General features: G+C 41.2%; 1 protein-coding gene across 1 annotated transcript in view; it reads left to right on the forward strand.

Annotated features, from left to right (window-relative positions):
• The window catches only part of SFMBT2 (Scm like with four mbt domains 2), a 192145-nt gene that overhangs the window by 91192 nt on the left and 73976 nt on the right, over window positions 1-26977 (forward strand). The window contains exons 6-7 of the mRNA XM_007465810.1: window positions 1229-1326; window positions 23245-23346. Coding sequence (XP_007465872.1) covers window positions 1229-1326; window positions 23245-23346 — 200 coding nt within the window. The remainder of the gene's footprint in view (window positions 1-1228; window positions 1327-23244; window positions 23347-26977) is intronic.

Genomic DNA, 26977 nt, shown 5'->3' on the forward strand with positions numbered 1-26977 from the left:
CAGGCTATTTTGTCTCTGATAGAGAAACGTCAAATTGGGGAAAAAAATTCTGCAGCGGTATAAGAGCATAAATAAAAGGCTAGAAAGAATTATAGACACTATACACAAGTAGAGCCTATCTTGTCATTAATTATCCTTTATGTGACTTGGTGTGTCTGACAACGAGGGGCGGTGGGCAGTGCATTGATAACCTGGCTCCTTCTGACAGCATCTCTCACCTATAACCATAATTGTGATAGTCTGAAAAGACTAAGTAAACTGCTGAAACACAGTTGCTTCAAGCTCAAGGTGAGTTCAGAAGCTATGATCATCAAAATATATGGCCTCCTGCTAAAGAGCAGACATGCAAGAAATTAAAAATATAGCCCCAAAGGCTTAATGTTGCCTTTTAACTGTGCTTAAATTCATATTCATATCCTAGCTGTCTGTCTGAAGCAGCCTGGGTTGATACAGGGAAGGTATAAACATATCTACTCCAAGTGAGTGCTTCTGCAAATCCTATTTTGGTAAGGTCTTAAATCTGTTGAGATCAGATCATAAAATTCCCCTGCAGTTCCAGCAATCGGTAAAAACAGTGCTCAACGATTTTGTTCTTTTAATTTTGTATTCAGACAGTGTAACCTCCTTTCGTAAATCCCTTCCCCCCACTGCCTGGGGGAAAACATGGGCAACGTGATGTGTTAGCAACATTTCAAGTGTAAATATTAGACTTGGTTGGTAAATTTTAATTTACCTTTTCATAATTTCCTGACTTAAACGCGGACTATTTTTAGCATATGAGAGCTTGGAGATTTAGAGAAAAATAGGCTGTAATAACTGAAAACGCCAGACAAGAGTCTTTTCTAGTTTGGAAATTTATCAGATAATAAGTTCTTCATCCATGGATGTTACTTCCCAGGTGATGGAATGGAATTCGGGGCAGTGGATGGATGAAGTGTGGTTAATGTGATTTATACTATTAAATTATGCCCAGAATGCATGCATATATTCCCTGAAGAAGAGCCCTATTAAGCTTATTCTTCATTTCTGATCGCAGAATCCCAAATTGCTATTTAATTTCAGGAAATCTCTTTAGCAGGTGGCCTTTTATGGCGGGCAGGGTGTGAATTCTTAGGGTTGCTGCGTCTGCCAAGTTATTATGAAATCCCGAGAAGATAAAATCCGAGAAAGAACCACCCAGTAGAACATTTCAGCCCTTAAACTCTTATGTGATTTGCTGTTGATACAGAAATCTATCCTTTGAAGATGGACTCAGAGTGGAAATGTGCTCTGGAGAAATCCCTTATTGATGCTGCTAACTTTCCTCTTCCAATGGAAGTGTTTAAGGTAAGACGTAGATTCATAGCAGTTTTTCTCCTCTTTTCGAGAATAAACTGTGTAAAAAGTTGCCCACATCAAATCATTTCCCACTATTTAAAAAGCTACCTTCTTGGCCGGTGTTCATTTAAAATGTTATCTGTTCCATTTTGCTCTGTTTTGTAATCCTCCCAAATAGCCATATTCCAAGATAATGCTTAAAATCTTTTATCAAGTAATTAATAAGGATATTATAAGGTAATTTGAATCTTAATAATTTTTTTTTCAGGTTTACATATTTTTTCTCCATCTTGTATTATTATGGAAATCTCATTTTCACCCTCTCACTGCTTACCAAAGAAACAAAAGAAAATGGAACAAGTCTAATTTTGGTATTTGCTCGGTAAAGATGGTAGAAAATGATGCTTCTCTTGATGGCTTGAGAAACTCATTAGTATCTGTTGGGTAGTAGGCCTTCCTCTAATAGACAATTAAAGAAATGTACCACGACTGAAATAGATCACCTAGTTCTTAAAACTCTTAAAAATTATGCTTAAAATTTATATGATGTGTAGAATATTAAGTTCTGGGCAGGAGTGATCCCTCCAGCAAGAGGGACCCATAAAATGGTCTCTATTTGGAGCTCAAGTAGGTGGGAAACAGCTCTACATGGGCCGTTTCCTGGGAGACTTGTGGATGGGCTTGTGGTGGGCTGACGTAAACCTGCTTTTCAGTTCCGAGCGGGCACATTTCTGCAGGGCCGTAGAAGTTTCATGTGGAAAATGAAATTAAAATGGTGTCTAGGTACCGCCTGCAGCAAGAGTGTGAGGCTCAGACTGGGGCGCTGGCTTCCTGTATTTTATTTACGAGGAAGTCCTCGCTCAGAACCTTAGCCTAGCAGGGTGAATCACCGATACTCTTGTTCAGCACTTTTCTCATTGGCAACATTGGACTTAAGACCTCTTATGAAAATAATTATTAAGTTATTATTAGCGGTAATAATCACACTGATCACGCAATATTATCTTGGGCTTTTTTTTTTTTTTGCTAACTGACCAGATAACTTCTTTTTCCTCCTCCTTTCCTGCAAAAAGTAAAATAAAATAAAAATAAAAATTAAGAAAAAGAGCATTTACTCTTCCGTGAGCTGTCTCCACTGCTTCTTCGGAAGCCAGCCCACCACGCTTGTCACTCGTTTGACCTCTACAGCTGGTGTCCACTGTCTCTTCCCAGTGGCCTTGGTGATATTAAAAAAGCACTTTTATTGAAGTAGAGTTGAGTTACAATGTTGTGTTAGTCTCAGGTGTGCAGCAAAGTGATTCAGTTACACATATATATACGTGTGTGTGTGTGTATTTATGTATTCTTTTTCAGATTCTTTTCCATTATAGTTTATTACAAGATACTGAGTATAGTTCTCTGTGCTATACAGTAGGGCCTTGTTGTTGTTTATCTATTAGATATATAGTAGTGTGTATCTGTCAATCCCAAACTCCTAATTTATCCCTCCCCCACTTTCCCCTTTGGTAACTGTAAGTTTGTTTTTGATGCCTGTGAGTCTCTTTCTGTTTTGTAAATAAATTCATTTGTATCACTTTTTTAGATTCCACATATAAGTGGTATCATACGATATTTGTCTCTGTCTGACTTCCTTCACTTAGTATGATAATCTCTAGGTCCATCCATGTTGCTGCAAATGGCATTTCATTCTTTTTTTATGGCTGAGTAGTGTTGTGCGTGTGTATACATCACACCTTCTCTATCCATTCATCTCTTGATGGACAGTTAGGTTGCTTCCCTTAGTGATATTTTAAATGTATAAATCTGATCATGTTCCTTGCCCTTGAGAAAATAAATTTTATTTCAAAATAGTGTATGAATATATTTATTTTGGAATATATTATACACATACATTTGAAATATACACGTGAGGAGTTCACAGAGTGATACAGTGGAAATACAAATCCCCCCTGCCCCCCGTCTAGACACGGGAAGTTACGGGTCCATTAGCATCCCTCCACCTGACCTTTCCTAGCTGTGGGTAACCAGCTCCCTAACTTTGGTGTTAACCATTTCCTTGCCTCTCCTTGTAGTATTACTACCTATGTATGTTTTCCTTAATATTACACAACTTAATTTTGACAACAGGAGAAACAAGACCAGCCCTGATTGTTTCAGGAGAGGGCGTTTTCCTGCTCTCCAGAGTGGAGGATGACTGGACAGTGCCTGGGTCCTAAGCTGGCCTCACTTTCCCACAGAGTTTGCAGGGGAGTTGAGTAGGCACAGTCCTGAGCTAATCTTAGGGAATTAGTTGGGTCATCAGCCAAACTGTAGCTTGAACTCCAGGTACCGGACCTCCCACAGAAATGCGGACGGGTCTGGCTCCGGTTCTCATAACAGGCCCAGCACAGCATTTCTGTGCAGTGACTTGAATGTTCTCTTCTGCTCCAGGCAGTGGGACCTCGAGGGGTCCCTGGGACCTTGTTCAGAGTTTGGTCAGGACAAGCCAGGTGCCGTTAACAATCTGGGTCCAGCTTACTTTGGCATTTTGTCCTCAGCTTACAAAGATGATAAAACAAAGCAAAGCATCTTAGTGCTGGCAGCCTGCTCTCTCACCTCGAGTGACTGAAAGAATCCTGATTCTGTCCTCACGCTTCCCTGATAGTTTGGGTGTAGAATTCTAGGTCAGCTGTCACTTTTCTCAAGAATTTGGAGGTATTGCTCCATTTTTCCTTTTCTCCTTGGGCATCTTATAGTCTCCTTTTCTCCACTGTTGTGAAATTTCACGATGATAGGCCTTTGCAGGTGTCTGTTTCCATCCAGAACGCAGGGTACCCTGGGTGTCTGCAACTCATACCTTTAATTTTGGGGATGCTTCTTCTAAAATGACGTCTTCCACCTCTCTTTTCTCTCTTGTCTTCATCTGTGACCAGGTGGTAGTCCTGGGCTGGCTATGTAATTTTTTCTCCTTGTTTTCATTTCAGGTTTTCATTTTCTCCTCTGTTTCTGCTCTACTGTCAGAGGTTTTCTCCACTCATTTGTGCTGTTGTATTTTTATGAGCACTTGTCTGGCGCTTTTTCTCTGAATGCTGCTCTGTTTATGGCCTCCTCTTCTTGCAGCCTGGAAGCATGACTTTATCTTGTTGGAAGTATTGATTTTTTAAAGTTTTCTTTTCCCAGAGTAGTTTGTCTCCTCCATGTTGCTTTTAGTTTCTAACTTTCTTGCTAGAGGCTTTCCTTGGATATCTGAGACTCCTTGACTGTGCGCTCTTGAGTAGGAGGGAGATTCGAACGCTGACGGCAGGACTGGTCCATGTAGGGGGACCTTCTTTGTATGGAGGCCACTTCTTTGTATGATGGTTTTTCCTCTTTAGCTGATTTCCAAGGAGGAGAATTTCACCTTCCCACCTGGGGTTCAAGGTCGAGCTGCCCGCATTCTAGGAGCTGAGTGGCAAGAAGAGAGCCTGGGGTTTCCGTGCTGAGTTTGTATTTTCCTGCATCCATAGACCAGGGACCACCTGCTTCATCCTCTTCTGAGGAAACTGGAGGACCACTGGTCTGTAGAGTCAGGGAGGGGAGGATACCTGGGGTCCAACTGCTTCCTAGACAGCTCCCCATGCATCTTATTCTATCACCTCCCACTCACCCCCCGTTTCAGACGTACCTGCTGTTACCGGTTTCTGAGCCTCCTGAAGGTCCTGCCCTGTTCATTAAGCTGGGTCTCAGCTTTTCTGTAGGAGGCTTGAGACTTGGCTCTGTTGAATATGTTAAATTAGTTGCTTCTTGTTCATCTGCATTTTAGCTTCTATTTAGTTTCTGTTCAAGGGGCTTCGCGTCTTGAAAATTCTTTACTGTAATTTTGGTTAGAGTTTAGGAAGAGGTGAAATTAATGTGTGTTTTTAGTCAGCCGTCTTCATGTGGGACTCCCCTTTTTGAAGTCTTGTAGCTTGGACTGTAGGGTAAACTCCCACATCTTTCATTCGATGAAACATAACTCCTTGGCTATAGTCATACTCAGTAAATATTTCTCAAATATATGATGAATTATTGAATGGACAAATGCATTTAACTCACCGATTTGAAATACTTTGAGTTAATGTAGTTACAGATTAATTGGATATGCACTTATTATTTAGAACTATGAATACTAAGACTCAAAATGTATAAACATTAATAATCCTCATATATTTTAAACTAATAATTAAGTAACTCAGTAAATGTTTATTGAGCAGTTACCCTCTACATAATTCTCTTGGCCCGACTCCAGGGTTTCATAATTGTTTATATTTTCCTCTAAAATACAGTTGCCTCCTTCCCTCACTTTAATGTTTTTCTGTTAGAAATCAGACTACTATTTTTATGGAGTACATGAGAATTCTCCCTGTCCTCAATATTTTGTTTATAATTAATGGTTGCTTTTTAAAAAATATTTTATTTTATATTGGAGTTTAGTTGGTTAACAATATTGTGTTAGTTTCAGGTGTACAGCAGAGTGATTCAGTTATACACACACATGTATTCTTTCTCAAATTATTTTCCCATTTAGATTATTACAGAATATTGAGCAGAGTTCCCTGTGCTATACAGTAGTTGCTTTTAAGAGTAGACACTGAATATTTTCTATTTTTCACAGGGCCTACAGGATGTATGGAGTGGGCAATTAATAAATAAAAATTAGCTGAATTGAAAATTCTGTGTTCTTAGAGCTTGTGAGACGCTTTTATAAATGTTTTCTTTTATTTCAATTTGACAGAAAAGAAAGGGGCAATTTTCTGAAGCAGACTTTGTATGGAGGGAATATTTATACACTTAATTTTGAAATCCTGAGAACAACCACTATTAGTTTCCTAAGGCCGTTGTAATAACATACCACAAACTGGATAGCTGGAAACAAGGGAAATTTCTTCTGTCATGGTTTTGGAGGCTAGAGGTAAACATCGAGGTGTGAGCAGGGCCACGCTCCCTCTGAAGGCTTTGAGGGAGGCATTGTCCCGTGAGTCTGTTCTCACTTCTGCAGAGGGTTGCCTGCAGTCCTTACCATTTCTTGGGTGTGACAGCAGACCTCCAATCTCTGCCTCTGTCCCCACATGGCCTTCTCTCTACGTGTCTGTCCAAATTTCCCCCTTAGGGACACTGGTCGTTTGATTTGGGCCTGTGCTAAGGCAGCGTGACCGCAGCTTAACTTGAGCGCATCTGCAGAGTCCCTGTTTCCAAATCAGGTCACGTTCGCAGGTTCTGGGTGGATATGCCTTTTTTTTAGGGGTTGCTGTTCCACCCAGTACAACCGCATTTCATGGATGTACAGTAATTTAAGAAACCACATAGTAATATTCTCTAACAAGTAATTCCACTTAAATAGAGGTAATTAGGTTCAGAAGCATTGCATGGGGCCATGGGATAAGGTTCAAGCTCTCTTAACAGTTGCTTCATTTTAGTCAAAACGAGAGATTTATTGTCCTTAATTTGAGAGAACACTTGAAGTGTCTTTTGGTTGCCATATTTTACTGAGAATTCTGACTTCCCTATTTGGAAAATGCAGGTAAATTTCAAAACATGTATTTGGAAGAAAAATAAGTAATTAATGAAATGAGTACCAAAAAAGGGGGAAGGGATTAAAAATTATTTTTTGTTATTGAAACATGAATAATGAACATTTTTTTTCTTGTAAACCAGTCTCATTATTTAGAGACCCAATAGACTTGCTGAGAATAATCCATATATCAATACTAATTTATTTGAGAAAAATATTTAGTATATATTCCTGCACTGCAAATCAGCAAGGTCTCTCACTAGCTTTCTTTTTTACTTATTATATTACCTTTGCAAGCCATCGTATGATTAACTTGTGACACATCCCACTGTCAAATAAAGTGAAATGCCCCAATTTCAATAAAAGCTTTTTCCTTGGTCTTCACAAAGGACTACTAGGGTGGGTTTCTCTCATAGTTTGTTTCTGTCATGAAATGAAGTCAGTACGGGGCTAATCCAGTTTTTTTGGCCAGGGATTTTTATACTGCTTCAGGTCTAATTCACTAAGTATTTACTACAATATAAGGAGTAGATTTGAGGTAATTTAGTTAAGTTTTAAAAATAGGGCCAAGGGAGACTAGACAATAAGAGTCTAACTGTAACGAATGTAATATTTCATGTGCGAGGCGCTCATAAGCCTTTTATAGTTACTGCTACTCTTCATTTTCTGCTGTTCTTGTAAATTGTAATCTTCATTTGTGACCCCTCTTGTTTGCAAATGTTAAGTTATAGAAGTTTCACTGACAACTCCTATATTCATCAAAAAGACCTGCAAATAAGAAACAGCAGTTCCTAATTTGCCAGGTAATTGAAATACAGTACTTTCCCCTTAGAGGAATACAGATGTTCAGCCCAGGGAGAGCGGGGGCTTTTCAGTGCACCTCATTTGTGACTACACCTTGTAATTGCAAGGAAAGAACATTATTTGAAATGTCACTAAAATCGTTCTTCATTTTTACCCCTTAAAAAAGTGAAATTGTTTGAATTTGTTTTTCATTCTTTCTGTTAACAAAATATTTAAAACCTTTGGTGTTTGAAATACCAAAGAAGCTATGTAGAGATTTGCAGAAGAGTCGAAGGAACTCTAAATAAAGCATTGAGCTGGGGCCATAAACCTTGCCTGCCTTCTATGTCGGGGTCCCCAGATCTGCCGCCAGGTCTGGTAATTCACCAGGACTCAAGGTTGTTATAATCACGGTTACAGTTTATTATAGTGAAAGACAGATGGCAAAATCAGCAAAGGGAAAAGTTTCATGGGGTGAATTCTGGAAACCCACACACACGCTTCCAAGAGTGGTCTCCCAGAGCAGTTGCCCAAGGCAACTTCTTAATTCCTCCCATAGCGTGTTGGGCCAACATGTGCTATGGACGCTCATGAGAGACTCACTGCCCAGGGCTGTCATGGGGGGCCAGCTGTGTGAGTACCCATCTTGCCCAGCATGTACCCGTCTTCCAGACTTCCAGAGGAAAACTGGGGGGGGGTTCAATATAAACCATATGGTTGGTACAAACCATGTAGGCACAGTAGACCACTCTTACATTTAGGGAAGATTTCATGTCATTGTCGGGTTCAGTTTATCAGCTGTGTCCCCATAGGCGAGCCAAGACCTGATCCTGGAAGCAGACCTTTCTCAGGACTGCAGTCTCAGGCCTGCTACATGTGTTGGTTCTTCTCTTCACACCTCCATTCCGTCCCTTCACACAGTCTCTTGGCTCTACTTTCAAATTCCATCCGGAGTTCAATCACCCTTCACTTTGTCCATCACCACTACCCTAGTGTAGGCTATCATCCTCCCTGGACCCTTGCATTCATTTCAGAATTTATTTCTGGGCTTGTTATTCACTGCCCCTCTGCAGTTTGTTCTTCCAAGAGCAGCCAGACAGATTCTTTTAAAACAAATTTCAGATCATGTCACTCTATTGCTTATGTGGCTTCTGATCGGACTCAGGTGTGATGTGCCCTCTGAGCCGCTTTGCTGCGCGAGGTTCTCATACACTCTGCTCCACCCGCCGGCTTCCTGCTGTCCGTCCAACACACTAAGTCCTCAGGCCTTTGCAGTGACGCTGCCTAGAAAGTGGTCCCTCTGGCCAGTGCCTCAAGGCTTCTTCCCTCTCTTTCTTCAAGTCTCTGCTTAAAATTTAAAAAAGCACCCTCACCTCCATCTCCCCACAGCCTGCTCCGCATTTATCCGCCCACATAGTCTGCATCAGTTTGCTTTCTCTGCGTCTGGTCTGTTTCTTCTTCCTGGAATGTACCCTCCAGGAAAGGAGATTGTTTATTTTCATGACTGTGCCACCCGGTGCCTTGAACAGTGCAGCCCGTCTTAAGCGCTCAATACCCATTCTTGAGTAGGTTAGTGAAACACTAAGCACAGATCTCAACTTAGAAAGTTAAAGGCTCTGGAGAGGTCGTCAGTACAGCTTGAATGAAGTTAAGTCCCCGCGAGCGGTTCCGAATAACAGGGATGACTTTGTACAGAGAGGAAGCAAAGGGTTTGATGGCTCCTGTTTGGCGGGTTCAGTACCAAACTGGTACTTTCATGATCAGCTAAAAATACCCCAGGTCAGTTCTTGGCTAAGTGGAGGAAATAGTTGAGAGCACCGAGAAGATTAGGGATGAATTGAAATTAAGAAAACAGCTCAGCATAAAACCCCTCACGTTCTATGACCCCCCATTGCAGGTGAGCTTGCAGGGCCAGTGTTTGCTTCTTGCTGGACGTGATCACAGAGTAGAGGGAATATTGCCTCCTGTATGTTGCCTGTGGGTTTTTTCTTTTCAAAGCATCTGGCCCTGTGATCTCTCAGGGTCTTGACAATAACGTAGTGTCAGGTGCTACAGTGTATGGTGTATGTATTGTTTCCTCTTTAAACACATAGATCAGTGGACACACAGGGAGCTTAAAGAACGCCCTGGGGGGAACGTGTTAGTTTAGGGACAGACTTGGCCATAAATGACAGGTTTCTGCCTTATGCTCCGTCTGTTTTTCCACTGCTGTGCATGCCTTCCTAATATCACACGCGATTCCTCTGATATGATTGTAGCTGTGAACGGATGGGATGCGGTTGGACAGTGATGACGTGATGCTTCCGGGTTATTTCCGTTTCATTGGAGGCTGAGGAGAGATGTGATTTTCAGTGAGACACGTACACCCACGATACTAGCTACGTTCCCTTCCATTGTTGCCTCCCTGACCAATTCCCCATCAATATCTGTGGCCAAGGTGGAGGCTATAGGGAGTCGAGGTTATGATAACTAAGGCTTTTACTTCATCAGGACTCACAGCAGGTAAAAAGTGTACCTGGTCCAGTACTTGGATAAAATACCCAGGCTCCTTTGACTTGGGTAGCGGTTGAATGGATCCAGAATTGTGTATCTGTAACTGATACGCATTAAAAGTGCCCTTGACATCTGTAAGTAAAGGGCTTCCACTAATGGCAAAGCAGTAAGTTAAATTCAGCTTGCTTTGGTCTCAAGTGATTCCTGTCTCACTTGCTTCATTGCTTCTTGCTTTCCCCATAAGTCATGTTTAATAAACAGAAGGAAGGGGCTGCTGAGAAAAGGCTAATTGAGAAAAAAAGATGCTACATGTGACCATTATTATATTTTTACACAAACACATAAGGAAAGGCATTCCATGCACATATTTCTTCTCTGTTGAGAGTGTTCAGGCTGTGCTCATAATACACGGAACATTCCACATCTGTTATTTCTTTAGCTCTTTTCAGTTTTGAATTATGTATCTGTTGGTGCATTTGTAGATTCAACCTTTAGGAGAGAACTCCTTGTCTATTTTCGCATCTGAGACCTAGGTTACAGGCCAGAGAGAGAAGGTTAAGAGTGAAAAGCTTTCCTTTCTCATTCCATCTGGTCCAGCCAAAGGGGTAAGAAAGGGTGTGAGCCGCTGTTACCATAGATTGTCAGGTTGCGGTTTCTATGGTGACCGACTTTTGCTCTCTTTTGGTAGCTAAATACAGCAGCAATACAAAACTCGTAGCTGAGTTTGGCCTTCAGGTACTGGGATCCTTGGATTCTCCCAGAATTTGCTCGAGGCCACCTATGTAGGGCCAGAACTTAATTTCTTGAGCATGACATTCCCTGTCCCACCTGGCAGGGTGTCTGATACCAAATAATTTAGCAGTAAGTGTTTGTGTGACTCTTGGTTGCTATTTCCTTCTCACCAGCTGAAACCCCAGTGGTTCTTTGAAAGAGAGTCTGTCTTAGACAGTAGGTCATGTTGTGACCGGACGGGTGGCCCGACCCCTGTATCCTGCCTGCTGGTGTTGCTGACCTGACTTCTGAGCTTCTGCCCAGCAGCTGGTCCCAGGCTGGCTTACCTCCAGCTCTGGCCCCGAACACCCAGAGCCGGGAGCTTGCCCTCTGCCATTCCCTCCTTTGTCCTTCTCATCTCTTTAAAGACCTGGAGAGGTTTGTTAAAGTCTCTCGGGGATGGTGAATCGCAGAGATGTTCAGTTTGTGTCATGCCCATCCTTTGCCACTTTCAGAAACCAGAGGAGGGGCTTGTTTGTGTTATTTTTCATGTGCTCTGGGTTCTTGAACTGCAGCCCACGCATTACGTTAAACTCAGAAAGCGCCACGGGGACATCATGTTTTTATGCATGTTGGAAAAAATCTGGTGAGACCTGCTAAAGAGGGCAACTTTGGTCCAACAGTAAAGGTAACGATGAAAATCGCAAAGCCCACATGTATAAAGAGTTCACTCAACAATGGCTTGATTTCAGGGCCCCCTACACTGCTGCCTGCATCTGCTAGATAGCGACTTGCTTTTAATTCTAAACACTAAGAATTTAAAAATGCAAGATAATATTTGCATGAACTTCATGTCATGGGTGTTGGGATACGAGGAGGGGACATCGTTCTCTTATTTATGAAGCAGACGCATTTCAAAGTGATTGTCATAGCATATTTTAATTTTTTCTAGATTTTCCATGCTACTCGCCATTAGTTAGAATAATTAAGAATTGATCATAATTCTTTTTTCTGTGGATGATTTGTATGGAGGCAGGGTTTTTTTTCCCTCAAAACACAGACAGATTATCTTTTTTTGTAGGTTAGGTCGTAATTTTTTTTTTTTTAAGATTTTTTTTTTTGATGTGGACCATTTTTTTTTTGTCTTTATTTTTTGTTACAGTATCACTTCTGTTTTATGTTTTGGTATTTTGGCCACGAGGCATGTGGGATCTTAGCTCCCCGACCAGGGATTGAATATGCACCCCCTGCATTGGAAGGCGAAGTCCTAACCACTGGACTGCCAGGGAGGTCCCCTAGGTCGTACTTTTAATCTCCATCTTTTCTTTCATGGATAGGCAGTTGTAAATTGCAGGATCTCAAGTAGGCAGATGGATGTAAAGAGAAGTTTAAGTTCATTCTGTCTACAGAGGTTTAAAATCTAATGGAAAATGAGGACCACATATGATGGGGCCCCAGCTACTGAACCTTCTGCATATTCCCTCCTGCCTGAGAAAGGCCCCCTGGTGCAGAGGTTTGTGTGAGCTGCAGGTGTAAATGAAAGCGTGGGAATCCTTCCGTCCTGCGAGTTCTCTCTTTCCTTCCGTGGGCAGCCAGTGTACAATGAATTTCCGTGTTGATGGCACAAAGTCAAGGATAAGGTGAAACTCTGCCCCCTGTTTCTTCTCCAGCTCCATTTATAACCAGAAGAACCCACATAAACAAACCAGATAACCTTTTTTTAAAACTGAAATTTTTATTGAGATAATTGTACATCCACATGCAGTTGTAAGACATAATACAGAGAGACGCCATATACTTGCTCTTCACCCAGTTTTCCCCAATGGTGACATCTTGGGGGAAAAACACAGTTTTGCAGCCGGGATATTGACATTGATACAATCCACGATCTTACTCAGATGGCCCCAGTTTTACATGTGTTCATTTGTGTGTGTGTACTTTTTAAAAATTTTTTATTTTATTTTATTAAAAATTGTTTTGGAAGTATGGTTGATTTACAGTGTTTCAGGTGTACAGCAAAGTGATTCAGTTATACATATATATATATATATATATATATATTCTTTTTCAAAGTCTTTTCTGTTATAAGTTATTACAAGATATTGAATACGGTTCCCTGTGCTATACAGTAGGTCCTCGTTGTTTACCTGTTTTATATAGAGTAGTGTGTATGTGTTAATCCCAAACTCCTAATTTATCCCTCCCCCCTTCCCCTTTGGTAACCATAAGTTTGTTATCTATGTCTGTGAGTCTGTTTCAACAAATCACATAAACTTTTACATGAATAGATAATGTTCTGTGTTTAACATTAAATAAAAGGAATGGATGAGTTTAGAATAGTAGAAACCTGACTTAAAGCCCCCCCAATATTTAAGAACATGTCATGCTTGGAGTCGGTGGAGAGATTTCCAGATTCCAACAGAATTACTTTTTGCCTAATTATCTTGATTGTGCTCAGAGTAAGCACGAGCATACATGGCACACATGACGCGCCTTTGCAGGAATTTGGAACATTTGATCATTTCCCTTGTACTTGTACTGCCCTTAGTACAAGTTAGTCCCCTTGCTGGACCTTGGTGGTTTCTGAGCTTCCAGGGCTCCTAGGAGACTTCAGGTCCGTCAGCCAGTGGGGTGGTGAGCAGGGCATGGCCGACGCATCACAATTCCTTGTTCTCCTGTAGTAAGTTACACACTTTTGGGATATCTTTGGAATATACAGTATATTAACGTGCTCAGACCCTTCAGGATAGCGTACAGAATAAAAACGCAAATCAAGCCGTGGAGACTTCACCTGGACGCCCACATCATCCTCCAGTGGAAATTCATTGCAGCGATGTCGACCATCGCTTCAGCTGTTGAGCCCGGACAGGACGGAAGAAACGGTACCAGCCACTCCCCACACTTAATCTCGTTATCCTCACGATAACCCGACATGCAGGTATTATTGGTCTTCCTGTAACTTGAGGAAAATCAGAGAAGCTAATCTCCTGTCCTACCTCACACAGAGCCTGTGGTGGAAGCAGGACCCAAATGCAAATCTTAACCGACTTCAGTCTTAACTGTTTCTAAATCAGTGGTTCTCAACTGGGGAGGATCTGGCAGTTCTCTCAGTGTCTGGGGGCATTTTGATGATGACACAGAGCTGGGAGAGATGCTACTGGCATCTGTGGGTAGAAGCTGGAGATGGACAGAACATCCTATGTGCACAGGACAGCCCCTACTAACAAGGCATCAGTTGCCCCAGGATGCCAGCAGTGCCCAGGTGGAGAAACCCTGGCTAGAGAATGGGTGCTTTTCTTACCAGGAGGTAGGTTGACCCATGGAAGGCAGGGGCAGCCGGGATTTGAGGACGATGCTTGAGATTTTCACTGTTCTTAGATCTGTGCCAGGCTGGCTGGCAGTTGGCACTTTCCCATTGGGAGTCTTCTCCACCTGTGGCAGGAAGAGCACAGATGGACGTAAGCCCCTGTGTTTCAGTAGCTCCTGCTGTGTCCAGAAAGGGCAGGACACAGAGTCAACCTTGCCCATCACTGACTCTTCATTCTCCCTCTGAAAGCTGGATTCCACATGCGGGGAGACAGTTCAGGGCCATTGGCCTTGTTTCCATGACAACAGTTGAGTTGCATTGAGGGCTCTCAGTAGAAGGGGACACCCGGCAATAATTTTGTCAACCGCATCTGGCAGTGGGGTGTGAGGCTGGGGAAAAGCTAACCCCCAGAGCCCCGACTGTGGTTTTCTTTAGCCCACAGCCCTCAGGCTGGACACGTGTGGAGATACCCTAACTCATTAGGAGAGAAGTAACTAAGCTTAAGAACAGACAGTGTAATCACTGTTTACCTGTACCCACAGCATAGGCTCTTTTTTTTTCTCATAGTGGTGCTGTAAGTAAGGTTGAATTTCTTGCCACTTACAATGCTTTTATGGTGCATAAGTATTAATGAAAGGCATCCTCATTGCCCCTGTTTTGTTTTTTTTTGTTTTTTTTTTTTGCGGTACGCGGGCCTCTCACTGCTGTGGCCTCTCCCATTGCGGAGCGCAGGCTCAGCGGCCATGGCTCACGGGCCCAGCGGCTCCGCGGCATGTGGGATCTTCCCGGACCGGGGCACAAACCCGTGTCCCCTGCATCGGCAGGCGGACTCTCAACCACTGCGCCACCAGGGAAGCCCTGCCCCTGTTGTTTTAAAACAACCAGTGTACCAGTTTTTGGACTTACTGTGGAAATAGTCCTGCTATAATCGCCTGTTATGAATTCTTGTGGTTCAGGTTGAAGTATATAGTACTACATTTTCTCATGACTATTTTTTAACTTGATTGAATGCAGGACTAGTTGATAAAATTGCTGCTTACAGCTGTAAGTAAAAATGGAAACGCTTATTAGTGTTCGGCTTATAGATGTTTTATTACCTTTTTGTTATAAATATTTCATTGCCTGAGTTTAATTCAGTGCAATGGAATTGAAATATAATAATGCTGTTGATTTAATAAATGCTGGCATCCTAATGTACATTTTTAGATGAAACTAATATAATGAGGGTAATTATCTAATGAACATGTGAGCACTAGGTCTTTCGTAAAACAAAAAGAGGAACAGTGTGATGAACTGCATTGGATTTTTTTTTTTAGCATAACAAAGCATGCTGATATGAACAAAGGAATTAAAGCCTAGGTCATTATATATTGATTTGAATGTAGTACTAAGTAAAACCTTCCTCTGACTTTTCTGAAGCCTGTTTTTGGAAATTATGCAAATTAATTGAAGCCTTTGAAAAGATGCCTATGCAATGTTTGAGGTCCCTGCGGACCAAAAACTGGCATGTTGGAACTGAAAAAATTATATGGTGCAGTGTTTTTGTGTATGATGCACTCAAAGATTTTTGTCCTTAAAAAATATGTGGAGGGGTGTTGAATTGCATTATCAGTTTTTTTGTCCATTTTTTTTTCATATCAACATAAGCAAAAAGAAAGAACCGGAGGATTAAAGATTGAGGATCAGATGGCCACCATTAAGGAAATTCCTGGAGCATTTGATTGTGGAACTCAGGCTGTAAGAATTAGGTTTCTGCACAGGAAATGAGGCACTGCTTTTCTTACATGAAAATCCTCACCAAGTGCATTTTAATTGTGTTGTGTTAATTAGTTTGAACTCCCTCTCCCCTGTGCCACATTCTTCATATTTTTATATCGTGTGGGGTGTATTTATCCAATGAAGCAGGGCTGGCAAGAAACATCAGCTGTCTTGGGAGTCTGTGATCAGCACATACTAAATTGTAACAGCGTAATTGGCAATGCTTCCAGCCTCTAAAGTAGATGGAGAGCAGTGGGTTAAGATCCAGGAGGCATTTGAGAGATGAGTTGAACCTAAGATGCTCGAATGTTCTTTCTTTTTCCTTGTCTTCTGTCTCTCAATTAGTAATACCTTCTCCTCCTTCCATAGATTAATACTCTGTCACTTATCTGTTTCATAGAGAACATCAGTATTTACCCTGAAGCTTCGTCGTTCTGCCAATGACCAATACTAAGGCAGCTCTGTACAGTAGTGTTTCTTAAATAGCGATGCTTGATTCTTCGAGAGTCAGGTTGTGCTTTCTTCCCAGGGCTGGTAGTCCCTTCAGAGGCACTTAGGGGACCAGTGAGTACCTGGGGATGCTCTGAGGTTGTCTGATGTCCTCTGTCTCACAGGTGAAATAAAGTGGGACACCAGCCAAACTGTAAAGGCAGGACAACCAGATATATTGTGTTTTGTCCAGACTTCTTTTTCCAGCATTGTACTTGTATTTATCACATCTCTGTCATTTTCTAACTAAATTTCAAGCTTCTCAATGTCGGGAACCACATCCTCCTCTTTTTTTTCTTCATTCAGTACACAGGTTAGTGCTTAACATAGAGTATTGAAAAATACCACTGGCAGGTCGAGACTCATGGGGACTTTGCAGCTGGGGACGTTTACTAGATGAACCACATTTATCAGGTAAACCTGTCTGGGTTAACATTGATAATGTTATGAGAGATAGGTATCGATGATGGATAACTTGTAGAGCATCATAGGCATTTACTGGACACATTTTTTAAATCTTTGTGGCTTAAAGAACACGAAAGCAGTAAAAATATAATGGTTCATTGTTGATAAAGACTGATTGACTTTATATATAAACATTGGGGGGTAATTTTAGTGTCAAAATTTTCTCTCTGATGGTTTTTTCATAAACCATTGAAAAGTGCTGTGAATTGACAGCAGAAATTGGAGGTTTTCAATAAGTGGTTGGTATTAATAGCTATCACTTTTTAACTTGGCAATATCTGTCTTTGAGAGCATCTTAGGAGCTTATAGGTTATAAGGGTTTTGTTTGTTTGTTTGTTTACCATTAGCAATAAAAAACGCAAAGATCCATTTTGGTCTTTGCTTCCCGGTCTGTGCCATAACCTGATAGCTAATCACACACAACTAGGTAATCTGATGGCTAGATCATGTACTTAGCGTCAGACCACGTGGATTTGAGTCCTGGCTCCTCTTGTTAGCTGTGTGTTCTTGCTTAGGTAACTTAACTTCTCTGTGCCTTAGTTTCCTCTCTAAGATGGATCCTACCCCATAGTCTGTTGTGAGGGGAAAATAATAATACAAGGAAAGTGCTCACAAGTATTTACAGTGTGTTCATTGCTGTTACTCTTTCTACCGGCTTGAATATTATAAACCAAACCAAGCTACTCTCAGTGCAGTCAGTATATCTTAGTAGGAGTGAGTGAAAGCTCCATGGGGTCAGGAGAGAAGAAAGCTGATGAAATTCGTGTGGATTACAGAAGTTGATGTGTATATGATCTCTTGTACATTGTCATTCGACTGAAAATAAGGTTCCCTGAAGAGCAATTGTCAAGGTAGGCTAGTAAGACAGCCCTCCAATAAAATGAATGGTATTTTACTTCTGATCAATATAAAGCTACGTCAGGGCAAAAATAAAATGTGTAGCCATGAATGTAGATGGGAATGACATTGCCAGCCTGTCTTAAGGAGTTTTTCTGTAAGCAGTTTAACTGGACTCTAGTTCATTTGAATAAACAGTATTTCGTGAATGTGACAGGCACATTTGTAAATGTCCTGAGGATTTACTACTTACTCCTGATCTCAGGAATAACATCATTCTTGATCCAATAATTTAGAGGTGTGAAGGATTCTCTAGAGCTTTGCAAAGGCCAGAATGTATCTTTCAACCCACAGTGAATTTCCCATTATCTCTCAGTAGATAATCGGTTTTGTGAATCATCATTTCAGGAACCAGGAACTCTCTCTCTGTCTCTGTCTCTGTCTCCCTCTCCCCACTTAGAATTGAGAATGATTAGCTGGTGTTTGTAAATGAATGCATGTACTCTGACTGCATGAACAGCCTGAAGTAAATGGTCTAGGAGTGATAAATTTGTTTTTCAATGAGAATATCTTATATACTATGTACCCTTTCTTATATACTAATATGGATGTACATTTATACACACAAAGAGCTCAGATGGTCTGTGTATTGGCTTATTTAGAAATTAACTGGTGTTGAATTTTTTATCATAAAAATCTCGGTTTGTTAGGAGTGCTGAACGACTCTTTTGCCTCTGAAATCAGACTTAAAAGCCTTAATCCAGTATCTTAAGACCCAGTCTCCCTAACTAAATTTACAGTTCCACCTTCTCAGAATCTTTTCTTTGTCATTCTAAGTCTCATGCTTTTTATATTCAAAATTAAGTTTCACTCCTTTAAATCCCTGGACTGCCATCATCTTGGTGGTTATAATTTTTTGAAGGTACAAGTAAAAATAGTGTTTGTTCTGAAATTTTTTCTAAACCTGGATCTTCCATAGCTGTTCTTCATTTCTTTCCCTTCTCCCTTTTGACAAATGCAGTTTTTGTGTGTATTCTGTGCATCACCTAGTGGCATGGTGTGTGGAACCCCAGTGGTTTCTAATGAATGCCAAACGAATGAATGAATGAATGATAGAATATAGAATCAGAATGGATGTCAAGAAATCTAGTTTTTGATGTTTCTCCAGCTTAATTCAATAATTATTTCTTGGCATCTTTCTTGGATGAACTGCATAACTTAAATGAGAGGGTTTGGCATTGACTGGAAAATATTGCATGTACTACATGGCTAACAGTCATGTGTTTTAAAGATTTCCAGTGACCAGAAATCTAATGGGCAAGCCCTTTTAGAAAATACTGCCCTTCCTCTCGAGTTCAAAGTTTCTGGCATTACCATTCATGAATAACATAAATATTGGAGTAGCAGATTTATAATCATAATCAAACTCATAATCATTATGGGTCTTTGCTCTTGGATTTAAAAATTTTTCATTTTGTTGACTTGCTTTTGAAACTGGTGGGACTTGTACGCATTATTACCAGTTTTCTTTTTTTTTTTTCCTTTTAAATGCTGATGAAAAAGTGACCTTAAGAAAGTGGAAGTTAGGGCTGGGGATAAAGGGATGTATTTTATAGTTTTCAAGTTCCTTTCTGAAATTTGGAGAGGTTTAATGAGGTATAACAGATAGATATGGATATTTGAGACCAAAATATAAAAAACCAATGTGTGTATGCAGCTACCTCTCAAAATGTCCGGCTTCTTTTTCAGTATATGAAACAAGAGAGTTTAAGAATTTTCACATAGTTTGGAACAAAAACAGATGCATTTCCACAAGTAAGAAATTTGTGTGCTTGCAACTGAAACCTAGTAGAAATAATTTAAGGTGTAGGAAATCTGAGCCATGATTCACAAGGGAAAACTTGTTTCTAAAACTTTGTTCACTAAGCATTATTTTTAAACTGTTTAATATTTTAATGTCATCAGGACAGAACATTGTCAACAGTATTTTGATTGTTTAAAAATATGTCATTAACTGGGCTTCCCTGGTGGCGCGGTGGTTGAGAGTCCGCCTGCCGATGCAGGGGACGCGGGTTCGTGCCCCGGACCGGGAGGATCCCACATGCCGCGGAGCGGCTGGGCCCGTGGGCCATGGCCGCTGGGCCTGCGCGTCCGGAGCCCGTGCTCCGCAGCGGGAGAGGCCACAACGGTGAGAGGCCCACGTACCACACCAAAGAGATAACAGTACATTTAACTAATTACCAAGAAGGTCAAAGGCAAATAATATTTTTCTGTGTCCCTGCCCCTGACTTAGCATGTTAGGAAAGAGCATTTATATAAAAAAAAAAAAAAAAAAAAAAAAAAAAAAAAATGTCATTAACATTTTATTTTCACCCCACATGTGGCCATGGATGATTTTGAGGTGGGTGGTATTTCTTATGTATGAGCAGAGAGAGAGATTCTCATAGGTTGACAAGGGAGCACAGGGACATCTACAAAGAAGGAAGAAAATGTGTGGTATCTGCACAAAGTGATCCCCTCTTAACCTAGAGGTACTGTTTGATGCAGGGTGCCCTGGAATCATTAATGATAAGCATTTATAACAGAGTCCACAGCCTTGAAAAGAGAAAGTTATCTGAGGACCAGATTGCTGTCCTAAGCTTGTATGCTTTATTTCTAAGGAAAGGCAGGTCCCACTAGACAACTGTGAATCAAGTAAGGCAGCAGGTAAAGGACAATCATTAGTGTAGGGTTCCTGGGGGCTTTAGGGTTTCCAGCCCAGCATTGGGAGCTGTGATTGAGCAACCTTCTGGCAGAGATATGAGATGGGTGTAGACTTGGCTAAAGACTTCAAGTCAGTGGTCAAGTGGTCACACTGAGAGCCTGGGATATAGAAAGTGCCTGGGGGTTATGGGTCAACCCTACTTAGAAAGCTGGCTCTACTCAGAGTGCAGAGGGAGGAACAAAAGTGTGTGGGTCAAAGAGTGGGCACACAGTCTGAAATCAAGAGAGGATTCGGACGGTGGGGAGACCAGAAGCCCAGAATGCTGTCAGGACAGCCCTACAGCAGAAACAACAGGAGAAGCAAACGGGAGAGCAGGTGAGAGATCAAAATTGTGAGCAGAGCCCTAGTGTTAGAGGCAGCCAGGGAACAGGCACGAGTTTTCCTGTTATTGGTGAACCGCATCTCAAGAACGTTTAGCCTTGTAGCTGTGAGTAATGGGAGAGACACTGCAGCAAGGGAGGACATTGCTAGCAGAGGGAAACGGAAGAACTTCCATGAAACTAGTACATTCATCTTGCCCGTTTATCATAGCTACACATGTCATTAGTGCCTGAGGACATTTATGTAATACCAAATAGTATCATAATGACTGCTTGATAAACTTGTTGAGTACATTCAGGCAACGTTTTATAGTATGTCTTAGTTTTAGAATAATTCCTCTTTTCAGAAGGTTAAAGGCTTTTGTGCCTAAAATGGAAAAAATATTTATCTGCAAAATCCACTTATGTGATTCAATTCTTACTGATAGATACTGGGGTGCGTTGATGTTTGCTGAGAGCATTAACTTTTAATCTTTTCTTTCAGTCATTTTGGGTTTCCTACTTTTGTATTAACACCTGTGGTTTCTGGCTCTGCCTTGGTGTTTGGGGTGATGTGTGTTGATTTGCATTAAATCTCTATGCTGTTTCTTTTGATTCCTTTTCCAAGCCACCTTTAAAAGTAAATGCTTTATTTTCAGTAATAAAAAAAGGAAATCATCTCCTGTACCTAAGAATATTTTTTAATCAAGTGATGATTGTTAAGTTCAATGAGTTTTTGTCATGTAAGTCCTTGCCCACGGAGCACATCACCTTCCTCGTTCTGATCAACCCCCTCCCTGCACGAGGCACCCTGTGCTCCAGCCAGACCCAGCATTTATTGCTCACCCACTGGGTACAGAGACTTGCAGGCAGCTGTGGCCACATGAGAAATGACAGGTCCCTGTGGTTCTATAGGCATTTACATTCTGTACCTGCTTTGGTAAAGCAAAGCAGTGGTGGTGAGTTTAATAAGTGGATCTGGTGTCATACACTGACGTGTTCTGATCAGCTTTTGTGGGAGGAGCAGGCACAGCCCTGTGGGCTCTGCACGGTCCTCAGAGTTGGGTGTATTTAGAATGGCATCCTTGAATTAATGAAAAATCCACTTTAGGTTCCACATAGAGGCAATATCGTATGATATTTGTCTTTGTCTGACTTACTTCACTTAGTATGATCATGTCTAAGTCCATCCATGTTGCTGCAAATGACATTATTTCATTTTTTATGGCTGAGTAATATTCCATCATATATACACACACACACACACACGCACACACACACACACACACACACACACACACCATATTTACGAAAGGGAAATAGAGTCACAGACATAGAAAACAAACTTAGGGTTACCAGAGTGGGAGGTGGATAAATTAAGAGTTTGGGATTAAAATATACACACAACTGTATGTAAAATAGATAACCAACAAGGACCTATGTAGCACAGGGAACTCTACTCAATATCTTGTAATAATCTATAATGGAAAAAAAATCTGAAAAAGAATATATGTATGTATGTATAACTGAGTCACTTTGCTGTACACCTGAAACTTAACATCGTAAACCAACTATATTTCAATAAAAATTTTTTAAAAATCCACTTTACGTTGGCAGATAAAAGAAAGTCATAGGTCCCCAGATATTTTTGTACTTCTCACCCAACTGATGTATTTAGAAACAGGAGGATTTACTTGCAGCTATTATTTCCTCAGGGACAGGCTGCAGAGACATTTATTTATCTACTACTGTTTATACAGACTGTGAGTTATGAGGTGACCTTCATCTCTGCAAGATAAATCCTGGTGTCCAGAGTCCCGCCAGCCTCATCTGTTGCTGTGTAGCTAAAGTGGTTATTGAAATTTGTTTTCTTGAGAAGGCAGGAAAGCTCCACTCACACACATAAGGTTGCTGTGAATCGTCTATAAAACTGCCAGGCACCTATTAAACAGGGGGTGTAGCTCATCTTTATAGAGCAGGAGACGGGTTCTGATAGGGTACAGGGCTGTTTTGGAGTCTTCTATACCCACATGTCCAAGGACCAATATCAGTACCAGTAACTGATAACCTGAGTGCTCTTCAACACAGAAGACAAGCTGTATCCCCCAAAAGATCCTCCCCGAAGCCTGCAAAGTAACTCCAGTAGCAAGAGGCCATGTTTTCTGAGGAGGCCCCTGCCGTGTTTTGGATGACTGATTGCTTCTATTTCTCTGCCGAGCTTTCCTGATGGCCCCTAGGAAGATCAGAAATGTGCCGTGTGAATTTTTTTTGCTTAGTATAAGTTTAAGCCTGGCCACCAAGGCTTGTTTCTCCCTTGGAAAAGCAATTTAGCCTGCAGAAAATAATTAAATCCGTGATATCTTGCCATAATTAGAAATCTGAAATGCGGGAGGGTTAATGATTTCAGTCCGATTTCAGTCGCCCACTAAAACGATCAAGAAAAGCATCCAGACAGTTACTGAATTAGCTTACAATACCATTGCTTTTAATATTTTCGTCCTTTTCCCCGTAGGACCATGCCGATTTGAGAAGCCATTTTTTCACAGTTGGGATGAAGCTAGAAACAGTGAACGTGAGGGAGCCCTTTCACATCTGTCCTGCATCAGTGACCAAGGTGAGGTCCCTCCCTTGCTTTTCACCTCCACCTCCGGAGTGGATCCAGTAAGTCTTTCTACTCCAAGCCAACCAGAGGAAATAGGCTCGTGTGGGGATCTGTGGTGACGCAAGTAAACCCAAGGAGGAGGGCCTCCTCTCCAGTACAGTGCTGTCTCAAGCTCCCTTTTTATCACTGATATCCGAGTGAGTGTGATCAGATGCCTCCTCTTGCAATGGGTGGTGTGAACTTCACTTGTCCTCCGATAGTACAGGATGCAGACGCTCGTGTCCTGCAGAGACTTGGAGGAAGATTCAGATGCTCAACTGTGAGTTCACAGCAGTGAACTCAGCCACTGAATAGGTGCCACCTTCTCTTACTAACCATAGTGACATGGAAACTGCCGTTTGTCCCTGTGCTCGTGAGAAGAAACCGCTGATGAGTTTGTAATCTTTGTAATAGTAACTTGCTTCTCCTGCTGCACTGATCATATTTCATATGATCTATTTTGCAAATACTTGGAAATGGTGAAAAGCAAGTTCCCATCTCCAGGGGATCAGCACCTCACTTCCTTTCTCTCATCTGCTTTCATTGACTAAAGGAAAAGTCATACGTCTAAGATTCGTAGATTTAAAATGAAAGTACCGTTTCACGCAAAGACATTTTTATTATGGCCTTGATAGTCTTTTATTATAATTTCCCTTCCGCATCAAAGAAATCTCAACGAATTTACCTATCATAACAAAGTATGTGTTTCTACCTTAAAAATATATATACGTATATACGTACATACACACACACACACCATTTATGTCCTGTTAATGGCGCGAGAAACCAACAAACTAAGATTCTTAGCCAACATGTGTTTTACTTAACGGCCTTCTGTGCATTTCCTGGAGTTCAAAAGTCAATTCCATTTTAATTTCTTTTTCTGAAGGAGATGGGATTGTTAATGTGGTGATTAATAGTATGAAGTTATTTGAGTCATGCTTTTTTATTTATGATTTTATTCAAAATTTGGTAAAATTTGAGAAATACAGTGGTGATCATGTATTACAGAATATGGGAAATGGTTATAATGAAACGTCCTTTTCTTCTTTGCTAAAGATTTTTTTCTTTAGTGAACATAAATTATTTTGTAACTGTTAAAGCAATTTATTTAAAGGATAGCTGCATAGAACAAATAATGACTTATGCTTTGAATGATCATCTCGGGTTGAACTGCATGCTCTCGCTGTTCATACACCATTCATTTATAACCTTTTTATTTGAAATGGCTTTTAGGGTTCTTATTGTGTGTTCTGGTAGTTGGCACATTCTTCCAAAACTAAGGAGTGATACCTTGTTGAACCCTGGCCGGAATTCCTCTTTGTTCCAAGCAGGTGATTCAGTAATGCCAGCTGCCCATTTATCTGGGTATGTGTCATCCTCTTCTCATTCTAAGAGGCCTTGGTGTCATCTTCACCGGGTGTTTATAAAATAAACCAAACCGAGGTGCAGTCTGTCAGTGGTCGACTCTCACATTTTTCTACCTTTAAATAATTGTAATACATAATGTTAGAATGTGACATCCTAATTATCATTAGTTTCAGCCCAGATATCTTCATTTCATTGAATAGACTTCCAGGGACAGTAGTTTGGTTTTCACAAAAAAGAATCTTCTCTCTAAATACATGTCATTGGAGGTTGGGGGTGAGGAGGTATTTTCTCTGGTTTTTAAGTCACTTTTCATTTTATTTTTTCTTACCCTTTGTACCTAAGATAAAATACTTAAGTCGTGCTTCCCTGGTGGCGCAGTGGTTGGGAGTCCGCCTGCCGATGCAGGGGACACGGGTTCGTTCCCCGGTCCGGGAAGATCCCACATGCCGCGGATTCAAAAAAAAAAAAAAAAAAAAAAACTTAAGTCATTCTGTTTCACATTTATCCTTTCTTCTTCCTTCTCTCACTGGCCGTGTACTGCTGCTTCTTAGAACTTGGGTCGGCACCTCCCCAGGCACAGGGCTCACCTACAGGTCACAAAGTAGTAGAATATTCTTAAATGTGGAAGCTGTTTATAATTAAATGTATTTCTTTTAACATTGGAAAAGGTTTTAGAATATGACGTTTGAGACTATAACACACTGTGCTGTTAAGTACTCATCCTAATGAAAATTTCATTTTTATCTTCCTTGGGGCTTTTCTTCATGGCACAACTGTTGAGGAAATAAATAACAAATAGACAAGAAAGCAGAGAAGCACATAGCAGATTCAGTATTAAATGACCAACCTTTGGCCCTACAGGGGGACTATGTTGGCATGATGGGGAGAGTATCATCTGTGTATGTGAGACGCATGGTTTAGACAAAGTTTCCTGGAATTTTACACGTGTTGGGTTCTGTTTCTAGGTCTGCTTGCTCTGAGCTGCACAATCTTGGGCAAGTTGGCTAACTGCTCTGGGCTTTGATGCTGAGGCTTGTGGTTCTGGACCAGATGGACCAGTGTCCTTGAACCATTTGGGACCATGAACCCTGATGGATTTGAGGGAACTTAATTTAGCTTTTCCTCTGAAATGTGTGCACAGGAATGTGCATTTTAATAGGCTTGGAGATTCCTTAGTGCCTATTCTTACACAGTTCAGTTTTGCTAAGGGATCCTGCCTCCAGAATTATATGGTACATCTCTGTGTGAGTATGTGTGTGTGTGTATGCATGAGGGTCTAGATCACATTAATTTAACAAATATTTACTGAGCATTTGTAGGCACTGTTCTGGATGCTGGAAACATAAAGTCCCTACTCTTACAGAGCTTATATTTTGATGGGGGGGGGACAGACAATAAATAAAATTAATAAGGAAATAAAGTATGTTAAATGCTAAGGAGAAAGGGGCATCAGGAAAGGGACCTCTAGGGTGTTGGAGTGGAAGGAAGGAAGATGTGATTTTAATTCGGGCTACCAGGAACGGCCTCCCTGAGAAGGGGAAGCTTGATCCTTTGCTCCTTAAAGTCTGTTTCCAAAAGCAAATCTCAGGCAGCAGACTTCTAACGAGTTACTGGAGTTATAACATCAAGAAGAACAGAAGTGAGTTCACTCTTCCTGCTTACCTTTGAACCAGGTTGCTTCCACAAAGTGTTTTGAAAACGAAGGAGCCAGGAATCAGAGCTTAGTAAGAGGGTTAAGTTTCCTAAGAAAGACTGGTTTATGTCTGTTGAGTTGGGAAAGCAATTTTTTGCCTCTGGCCTGTTTTACATTCTACATTCTTTAAATCCATCATGCTTTTCAGTGTGGCTGTCCACCTGATTTTTGCACTCTGCTTTTTCCATCAGCATGTCTTGTTCTATTTCTTTTTCTCATTGACTTTTTTCCTTATACTCAAGTAGGTGTTTAACCAGTTCCTACGTTCAAAGCGTTTGCTATGCACTGTGGGAATATCTTGATGAGTAACAAACAGGAGGCTGTCCTCAAAGGACTTGAGGTCTATTGGGAGAGATAGATGTGGTATCAGACCACAGGAGGGAATGAGAATTTTCGGTTCGGAGGTTCACGTCTGATGCTGTGCCAGAACACAGAGTGAGGCGGGGGTGGGTGGGTGGGGGCGTTCCAGCAGTAGTGGCTTTGGGGACACATCTTGAAAAATACACGGAGAGTGGAGTGGGCTATTTAGACTTGTGAGAA

This window comes from Lipotes vexillifer, unplaced genomic scaffold, assembly GCF_000442215.2.
Source record: "Lipotes vexillifer unplaced genomic scaffold, Lipotes_vexillifer_v1.1 scaffold7, whole genome shotgun sequence".
NCBI classification, from domain to species: domain Eukaryota; kingdom Metazoa; phylum Chordata; class Mammalia; order Artiodactyla; family Lipotidae; genus Lipotes; species Lipotes vexillifer.